General features: G+C 43.0%; 1 protein-coding gene across 1 annotated transcript; it reads right to left on the bottom strand.

The window, feature by feature from the left end:
* Positions 1-3,122: 3,122 nt before the first annotated feature.
* On the bottom strand, positions 3,123-5,298 carry LOC111240357 (tripartite motif-containing protein 35-like). The gene is made up of 2 exons (XM_022770342.1): positions 5,160-5,298; positions 3,123-5,060 (listed from the first exon to the last, which is right to left on the bottom strand). The coding sequence occupies exon 2, from the start codon at positions 5,043-5,045 to the stop codon at positions 3,654-3,656; it is 1,392 nt and encodes a 463-aa protein (XP_022626063.1). The 5' UTR covers positions 5,046-5,060; positions 5,160-5,298; the 3' UTR covers positions 3,123-3,653.
* Positions 5,299-10,361: the final 5,063 nt, after the last annotated feature.

Genomic DNA, 10,361 nt, shown 5'->3' with positions numbered 1-10,361 from the left:
AAGAAACAATGCTGAGAATTGGGTTGATACAGGAAATGAACCCATCCATCCACTCCTACTTCCTCCCCACATGGACTTTCTCGATCTATAGACAACATCACATGACTTGCCCTTTTGTTCCTGTGAGGTCCCCAAACAAAACAACAGAGCTGCTGCACAGACGATCTATGAGGTCGTTTTTTTATGGGCGGACATTCTTGACAGTCAGAAATCAACATAACATGATATGATACATATGTTGTCTGTGCCTGTTCGCAAAGGTTTATAAACATTTAAGATCAATTGTGTTTATGATTTATCAATCAGATGTTGATTCTCCTGTTTTCACTGAGTGGTGGAAACACAAAAAGGGACACCGCATCTTTTCATAATGGAGGTACTGGACAGTTCTCTCCAAGATTTTTAAGGTTTAATTTGAGTGCTAAGGATCACTGCCACTCTCCCGGTGACACAGAGTCTGTGTTTTCTAGAATAAAATGGATGAAAATATATCTGTCCTTAATCTGAACGTAACACTGAAGTTGTGACTGCATTGTGAGAAATTTCAGCAGTTAAAAACAATCGAGCTAAAACCCAAGATGGTTCCTTTACGAACAGACTCGTGGTCATTTTGACTGCTGAATAAACTCCTTGCTCATTTTTCTTCCCTGGTTATTATTCCACTGTCTTCGCTGCCGTCCACATGGCCAGATCTCTGCCCCGACAAGTTCAAAAGGACTGCGCCTCCCCCTGACCGAGAGGACAACAGATGCCGCACGCTGCCTGCTTGAAACGGAGCCATTAATCACAGCAGAGCCGTTAATGAACGGGAATTACTCAGTAGAGCAAGAAAATGAAGAAAAAAAAAACAAAAAACAGAAACACCTTATTTAATTAAGAGGAAAATCCCAGATTGACAATGACTGGCAGCACTGAGGGAATCCGCAGATTGATTAACTACAGATTTTATTTGTAGCTTTACAGGATATTTTTTAGGGAAACACGACAGTGTATTCGTCCTTTGACAAACGTATCTACGGTCACTATAAATACGTTGTTGGAGTCATTAACTAATTGCCTGCAGTGAAATAAGCTGTAAATGTAGACAAACTTTTCTTCAACTCAGTTTAAACTCTGCCCTGTAAAAGTGAATTGAACCCTCTGATGTTTTGTTTGACATTAACCTGAGAAGTGTGGGCCGTGTGTCGCGGGTCAGAAGCCACTGAGGGGGAGGGGGTGGTGGGTGGTGGGTGGGGGTGGTTGCTGGTACAGTATTAGTTTGCCACATGGACTCCAGAGAGAGGTTCTGGTTAATGCAACAGATGCCTGGTGTCAAAAGTCACATTGCCCCCCCCCCCCCCGGACAGAAGGGAGATAGGGAGGGACAGACGGCCTCTGGGCCCCTTTGAGGGGTCCAAACAAAAACACTCCTTTCTCCTAAGCCCCTGATGCCTGAGGCTTTGTCTTCTCTGGAAACCTGCCACTAAGATCAGCACTGAAGTGGCCGAGGGTGAGCTGCAGCATCATTGTTGGATGCATTTGAAAATTAATTGGACTACATCACTGTGTGCTGAAAATGCTCATGGTGGGACGTTGTTTTTTTGTGTGTCACATCACAGTGGCAACATTAGCAAAAAAAAAAAAGCAACAAAATCAGCAAAAAAAAAAAAAAAAAAAGCAACAAAATCAGCAAAAAAAATCATCACATTTTTAGAAAAATCTTATTTCCTGACCAGATCTACCTGGTGAGCACTGACTCGGGGAGTTACAGGTAAAAAGATTTCTATCTAGATTAAATCTGGACTAAATCTGTTTGTTTTTTTCAGCAGATGTCTTGGTTACATATATGACCATAGTGGTGAAGCCAAGTAATGAGCAGTGGTAGCCATGAAACCACTGACTGAAGCCAGTCTTTGCCTTTCATTTATGTGTTGTGGTGATTTTGTCAGATGATGTCACAGTTATAAAATCAGGATTTGACCAACAAATAAGCTTAAGTCAGACTACTTTATCCTTTAACATGATCTACTGGACAGGGCAACCCCTCGCAATCGCTTTGTGAAGCTCATGTGATTATTATGGGAGCGGGGGAGGAGGGGGGGGGGGCATAAAGTGGATATTTTATCATTGTATAAATTGTAAGATCATTTCTTTTTTAAGAACATTTGGTTGAATATCAGGATATCGGCTCAATATCAGTGAAAATATACTGTTCCCAATCAATGAGCTAGCTGATTAACAAACTTTTGAACATTTTCCTTTTAAAGTTTCAACTTAAATACTTAGGAATTAATATTACAAAAAATGTCAGATGTATATCAGGAGAACTTCTTAAAATAAACCAAGTATCACAGGATCTGCAGATATGGTTCCATTTTAGCTCAGTCAAACCCAGAGATAGCTGCAGATACACTCAGGACTCGATGATCCGGGCTCCTGTATAAGTGTATGTGCAGGTCTAGACGTGCAGGTGACAACTCACGCTTATCAGCTGATATTCAAACAATGGCAGGTTGTGTGTTAAGACTTCTCGACATGGATGAGTGAAGGAAAAACAGGAACATCAACATTACGACATGTTAAAATGTTTTTTGAATTCATTTTATCATTAAAATCTGTGTCTGGTTTCACTTATGTGGGCTGCTGCTGCTCCTCCTGGTTTTATGGGACAGTTACGATTATGTGATGACAATCAGCTCTGTTAAAGTAGCTGAGTCAGCATTAACATCAGCTTTTATAAAAAAAAAGAAAAGAAAAGAAAAGAAAAAACAACTAAATTCAGATTTAATACTAGAATCACCTCCTCGTGGTCGGATCCCTCCGCCACTCAGTTTCAGATTACATCCCTGTTTATCCAGTCAGAGAAAATATGAACCATTTGTGTGAAATTTTGGCATAATTGCTGAGTCAAGACTGAGATATTGCATTCACAAGGCCAAAACCGTGTTTTGTCAAGTCACCGTGACCTTGACCTTTGACCTTTAACCCCTAAAATCTATTCAGTTCATCCTTCAGTCCTAGTGAAAGGACAGACAATCCGTAAACAACATCCCTCCGGCTCTGGCTGTCGCTGGCGTGGAGGCATAAAAAACTTTTTCACAATAAATTTCACAATTCAAATACTTTATTTGAGCTGTATATAATATACAAGATGTCTATTTATCAATAAAAATTAAAGTCCAGCACAGATTCCCCAACAGGAAGAGACAAACAGCTGGTTTCACAAAGTACAAACAAAACAAAAACATGACAGATATATTTATGAATATATTAATCTTTCTAAACAGTAAAATATAAAAAAGTAACATGATTTGTTCCTAAACAGATCAGCTTTAAGTTCCAAGATTATTAGTCCTTAAATTCATATTTTGCTCTGTACCTACATGTTTGTATCAGTACATACTCCATTTGTACAAATAAACATTACAAACTATAATGCAAAGCCTAAAGTTAGCAAAAATTTAAAGTGATACAGTTTTGATAAAAAGAGAAAAGGCTAATCATTGAATCAATCATGAAAAACAGAAGCTAAGTAAAATTAATTCACTTATTAACAGGTCAGATACAAAAAGCAAATTGTCAAACTAAGTAACAGCAAACAGGAAATAAGAAATTAAATTCAATGATGTTTCCCTTTATGTAAACATATCTTAATATAATCATCCTCTTTATCGCTAACTGTTCTCTTCCACTGTCACAGACACACTCATTGGAAAGAGCTTCACTGAGAGGTGATCGCCATTTAAAATGAATGGAAACATCCTCTCGGTGAAAGTGTGTGTGAAGGTGTGTATATGTGTGTGAGTATCGGGATCAGAGAATGACAGCTTTCCTCTGTTCCAGTCCAGATTCACTCTGACCCTCTGGAGCTTCCTCTGCACTCGGAGAACGGTGGGCGAAGCTTTCGGTGACCACGCCGAGTATTCGCCTTCAGACAGCCTTATTCTCCAGCATCCAGTCTGTCCGCGCACCTTCCTCTGGAATGACTCTCTTAAAATGCCCAGTGTCCAGCGTGCACTTTCTCCAACCTCGACGTCCCAGCTGTGACTCCCCGAGTTAAAACCCTCCGAGCCCAGGACGATGAGGCCGATGAACCTCTCCGGATTGTCGGGAAGTGGCTGTTCCCATCCTCGACTCACACTGGTCAGATCTTCAGACAGGTGGAATCTGGGATGAGCAGTGTTTGGGTCCAGAACCACGGGACTGTAGGAGACCATGCACTTCATCTTGTTGTAGATCTTGAACGTCAGGTTGCCCAGGTGTTTGGCCTGGTCTATCAGAGCTCCCGGGGGCAGCTGTGGATCCTCCAGCAGGGGGCGCTGCTGGAGGCTGTCCACTGCAGCATCGTAGTTGAGCACGAGCGAGACGTCATCGGCTCTCAGGTCGTCCTCTGCGGCTCTGACCGTCTCTGAAAGAGCTGCCATCTCTCTGCTCAGAGCCTCCATCTTCTCCTTCATCATCCGACTCTTCTGCTCCTCTTCATCCCTCAGAGCAGTGATCCTGGCCTCCTCTTCCTCCTCTAGAAACTGGTGAAGCTTCTTAAACTGCTCCCTAATCTGCTTCTCTGTGTCTCGGGCCTGGACCCTAATGTAGTCTGCTAATTGATCACAGTTCCCTCTAGCTTGTTCAAAACCCTTTAACTTCTTCTTTAAGGGCTCCAGAGTTTCCCGAAATTTCATCCTTTGTTGTCGAGCAACTTCATCAATGGGTCTGAATCTGTGGCTGCTGTGTTTTACTGAATCCCTGCAGATGAGACACACTGGCTGCTGATCGTTCAGACAGAAGAGTCTGAGTTTCTCAGAGTGCAGACTGCAGAGACCCTCTGAATGTTTCCTATCTCTCTCCTGTGAGAAGGCCTCACACAGGTTCCTTAAGACCCGATTCAAAGGTGGTTCTATCTTTGAAGATCTTCTCTTACAAAATGGACACTCTTGTGTTGGTTTCTCTCTCCACCAGCTCTTCAGACAGTCTTTACAGAAGCTGTGGCTGCATGACAGAAGAACAGGGTCTCTGAAGACCTCATGACAAATCGCACAGCAGAACGCCTCCTCTAATCCGGAAGCCATTTAGTCTGAGTGAAGCTGAAAACACAGCAGAACAGAAAGCACAGTCAGTCGTGGCTCCCCACCTGACTTTACTAAAAAATTCACTTTCTGAGTCGTGGTTTTTGTCAAACTCACCTTCAGTGTGTGGAGTCTCAGCAGGTTGAAGCAGCAGTGTCTCTCCTGTAGCTGGACTCACTCAGAGGAAGTTGTTAGTTTGGTGTGCAGAGGAATCTGATCAACTGTTTTTCAACCAAGCAACTCTTTAGTGATGAATGATAACAATCTTTTTCCTGGTTTGTCTCGGGTCAGGTGAGGGGCGGAGCTACGTCAGACAACATCTGAAAAACATCTTTTGTTCCACAGGGGTGTTTTTCATTCCAAAATATTGAATAATTGCTGGAAATGTTGTTGTTGTGTGTCGCAGGCTGCGGCTGCAGCAGCCATCTCTATGTTCAAATGTAACCTGAACCGACCTTGAATCAAAAATCTTCACATGGAGCTTCATGTACAAACGTATCAAGAGTGAAACGAAGATGAGAATTTGCTCCAGGCTGCAGCTTCGTGTCTGTCGTACGCACGTCTCCGATGGTTTTACTCAGCTGGCGACGCTCAGAGGTGATGCAGCAAATCTACTAACGTCAGGAACCGGTTTACGAGTCTGTCGGACCGCATGTGAAAACAACTGATTTACACATCACAGAATGCAGCACGTAACAATGGCAGCTTTGGACTTATTAGACGACATAGTGAACGGGAGAATTTAGTGAATGGGTATTTAGAGACCACAACAATATTTGTGGCCCGTTATTAAGACTGGCTTATCAGCTGTTTCATTCCATAAATAATAATAATAATAAAATGTGATGCATGAATGCAACTGAATGCAAATTCAGCCCAGATTTAAACTGCACTTCTGGACCTTTTTAAACCTCTTTCTTTGCAAAGCACAAAACCTGGAGACGCTCAATTTTGTGACAAATTTATCCACTTCAAAACAATTAAGATCAGCCACAAGATTTCCAGTCAGAATGAACCTGGACCTGGAGCTGTGACAAACCCCCCCGCTCAGTCATGTATTCATCAAACCCTGATCCCTTGCAGGTAGTTCAGGCAGTTTCAGCTTCCACATACAAGCTGGTGAAATTAGGCAGATGGCGTTCATTAAAGCAAAAACTCATTATCCACAAAATGTGTAAGTGGACAGAGACACTTGTGCTACAGGCTCTGGAGCTGTGTAGCAAACATGTAAATTAGTTTTAATCATCCTGCTGGTCCTGCCCACGTCCAGGACTTCCAGGAAGTGTCTTGAGTCGTGCAGCTGATTATAGTTGGAGGAAAATCAGGAGGAAACCTTTTCTAAATTGTTTCTAGTTCAACATAATGTCACAATGTTAGTGCAACTTTAAATACCAGTGTGAATTCCAAACTGGTTTCCTTTCATTTCCACTCAAATTAAAACTGTGCTTTTCGCCCAGTCGCCGCAAAATTCATTTGATTGGCGTCAGCTGTACTTCAGCATAAACACTTCCTGTTGCCACAGTGTTGTCCTGTCACTGCTTTTTTGGTTACGCTGTGTGGAAACTGATTGAGCAGCTCGTGTTCCTGGAAGCCGAGGAGAGGGACTGGTTTTGATGGACAGAGGAAGTGCTGCGTCAAACATTCCCAACAGCTCAGAGAGAGAGAGCGACGGACGCTGAGGTTGATCCCTTCAGCTGGACTCCTGCCACCAAACACTGTGACTGGTCATCTGAAACTTGTTGTGACATGTATGGTATTTCACTGCATACTGCTTAACAAACTACAGGTATATAATCAGTGACTAGAAACTGATTCAAAGTTATTCGTGATTTCCACCTCAGGAGGTGTGAAGGAGGAGGTCGGGGGTTGAATGGGTGGGTCTACAAAACATCTGACCTCAGAAGACTGCTGGTCATTTCTCATTTCCAACAAGCAAGTCAGCGCTGGTTTCTTTTAGTCATGACCACGATTGTGCCAGACGTTAGGGTTGCAAATTCGTGAAGGAACTGCCTGAAGACACTCGAGAAACTGAAACAATTTCCTCCGAGCTTACACTTCAGATAAACACAGGGTGTGTCCCAAAATCAGTCATTCACTGCTCTCTACTCAGTATCCAGCGAGTCCAAGGTCGAGGACTCGAGTCATCATCTTTGTGTTTTTCTTTCTTTCAGCAAGAGCACACTGCATGATGGTATATATTGCTTACATCGTGAGTCCCCTGTATAGGGTTTTATAATCCTCACTATACAAATATGGTGAACTCACGGACTGTACAGGGAGTAGTGAGTGATTTCAGACACAGCCAAAGGTTTATAAGTTTTTTAGTGCAAAGATGAGCAACCACACCATTTTATAAACCTTTAAATTATTTATACAAAAACAAACAGTGGCTTCAACCTCTCTCTCATAGAAATAATAGAGTGGACGGACCCGAAGCTGCACTTTTATTTTGTCATTTTTAAACTGTGTGGTTAAGGTGAGAGGCCACCTGTCAAACCCACCACAGCTCAGACTGGAAAAAACATAACACAGAGATTCACCCTGCTGCTGCATCGATATCGGTACTGAACTGAACTTTGAGGCAAAGTTTTACAAATCAAACCTCTGAACCGTTTCTCCTTAGAGTGACAAGTGAACAAGGAAACTAGACCCACAGGCAGGCGGGTGCAGTGGTGATTGGGAATGGTGACTTGGACCGGAGGGACAGTTTGGAGAAACCTGGTGGCTCTTAACCGCCCCATGTTTAATGTCACAATGCTATGAACTGTGGGTAATTCCCTCAGGCAAAGTCTGTCAAAATGCTCACTTAAGGAAAGTGCACATAAAGGGCTCGAAATGTCTCCTAGAAAGCCCTCATGGCAGGAACGTGCTTTAAAGTCTGTGAGTCTGTGAGTGTGGGACAGTGTGGGTGCAGCCCAGACAGGAAGTGGTTGTATTGTGTCCCCAACAACAGAACCTTTAGGGTTATCTCCCTGCAGGGTCAGCCAGACATCTCTCCGACGCCGTCTCTGAGCAGTGACCCACTGACAAAGAGGAAGTATGGAACTGCGTAAAAATAGCTGGTGTTTCTGTGTGTACTGCCTTTAGTTTGAGCTTCTTTCACGATGCATACTGAACGCTTTTGGTTCATTAACTACAAATTACATATACTTTGCATTATTGGCAAACATCTTTCAAAAACCAAAATCAGTTTCTAAATTGACTTCCAGTCTTCCAGGAAGCAGCACAGTGCACCATCAAAATCAACTTGCAGAGACTCAAAAGCAGGAGGCTGTGTTGATGCTGGGAAGGTGAAATATGATTCAGGACGTCCCATGAGTTTGAAGCTGAGCCCTCTTCACTGTGACTCCTACTTCATCAGTACACTGGTCACATCGAAATGAATAAGGAGGGAGGGAGGTTTTTTTTTCGGTGTCTGTGTTGGTCCGAACAGGGACTTAAGGTGGATTTACAGTCCTGCTTTAAGGAGTTAAAGCAAAGCTGCAGAACCTACGCATGTAAGCTTGTCGGCTCCCCAAAAAATGTAACTTGGTGCCCGACCACGAGCTGCAGCATCCACAGTTCAAATCTGGCAGTTGCAGAAAATCGTGGGTTTCTTCCCGTCTCTTACCAACAGTCGACGGTCGTTTCTCCTCACCAGTTTAAACACGGATCCCTGAACTTAACTGAGTAGTTTTAGTTGCTTTAACCAGCTCTTAACCATAGAGCATTTTACATTCAGTGTTTAGCAGCAATGTGAGACAGTGAAGTGAAATCCAGTGTGTACTCTTCACCATCTGCACAGATGCAGAGCTGTCAATGAGCCGTGCAGCTGTGGAGAAACAAAATCATGTAATATCAACGAGTAATGAATGAAAAGCGACTAACGAAGCCGTGATGCTGAAGCGGCAGATGTGCATCACATTATGAGTAGATGGACCAGACGTGTCCTTTGCCGCATCGTTTTGGCCAAACGCCTCACAACATTTTCTGGCACTGCTCTTCCAAGAAACTGCAAAGAGACCCTGGATCACGGCCAATGAGGAGGGAACTACCTCGGCTAAATCAAGTGCTGTGTTGCAGGAAATATACATAAATATTTTCAAATCTCATGTTAATTGCTGGTGAACCTCCCAGACTGAAATAAATCTATTTTCAGCTCAAAGAACAGAACAAGTGTAATGTACTCGCTGACAACATTTAATAAACGCTGCCTGTTTCCAGTCATTAAATCATTAGAGAGGGAAATTTATATGAAGCATGTTTGGCTGGAAGGATCCATCAGTCCATTAATAAAGCAGAGAAACTCCACACATGGTTTTTCTTCTGATACTGGACACACAGTCAGGATTTAGACCCTGGTATGAAGTTTAAATCTGAGAGGGAACATGCTAAAATGGAAAATTGAGCTTGTTTTGGTGTTAAAATTTAACTTATTTTTTGTACTTTTGGCCATCATTTCTGTTGGTTATGAAAACATCGGTATCAACAATTGAGAAACGGGAACACAGAGACATCCAACAGGGACAAATAATACTCACCGTAACTGTAACCAAGCTGACAGTTTAGCCAGATTATGTGACTGTGTCCAAAGCAGCAGTGTTACTCAGCCATGTGTTGCTGCTGTATGTGATCGTGACATAATTACAACAGCAGGTCACAAAACCCAAGTTGTAATAAACAGGAATTATCCATCCATCCATTAACTGTGCTGCTTATCTTTTGAGGGCATGGACTGTAAATAAATATGGAAGTCACCCATGGGTTTTTTGGGGAGCGGTTTGGATGCTCAGAGCGAGCTGCTTCACTGTCGCCATCTTGGCAGTGCCTGACTCCGCCCCCAACTTCTGGCTAATTGAAAAAAGGGCAAAGAGGAGGGGCGTGTGTGGGGTTGAGACTTTGGATCATGCCAGTTTCTGTCAATCAAAGAGGCCACGCCCTAAATTCTCCATAACTTTAGTATAAAGTATATATATTTTTTACTATAAAATGTAAACAGGTGAGTTATATAAACAGATGTCATGGAGGTGGAAATTAGCCGTAGAGACCAAAACTGTTTTTGTAGCAGACATTTTAACATGGGAGTCTACGGGGATTGACTCACTGTTGGAGCCAGACTCTAGTGGTCATTAGAGGAACTGCAGGAACTTTTTAGCACTTCCGACCCAGAGGTTGATGCTTGTTTGAGGGTCGCAGGGGGGGCTGCAGCCACCCCCAGCTTACATTGGGCGATAGGCAGGGTACAGCCCGAACAGGTCATCAGTCCATCACAGGGCCGACAGAGAGAGAGAGAGAGACATCTATTCATGCCTATGAATAGAGCCGCCATTTAACCTAACC

This window comes from Seriola dumerili, unplaced genomic scaffold, assembly GCF_002260705.1.
Source record: "Seriola dumerili isolate Sdu_G_001 unplaced genomic scaffold, Sdu_1.0 BDQW01000025.1, whole genome shotgun sequence".
NCBI lineage: Eukaryota > Metazoa > Chordata > Actinopteri > Carangiformes > Carangidae > Seriola > Seriola dumerili.
The sequence above is the reverse complement of the archived record's forward strand: the minus strand, read 5'-3'. Positions and strand labels throughout refer to the sequence as shown.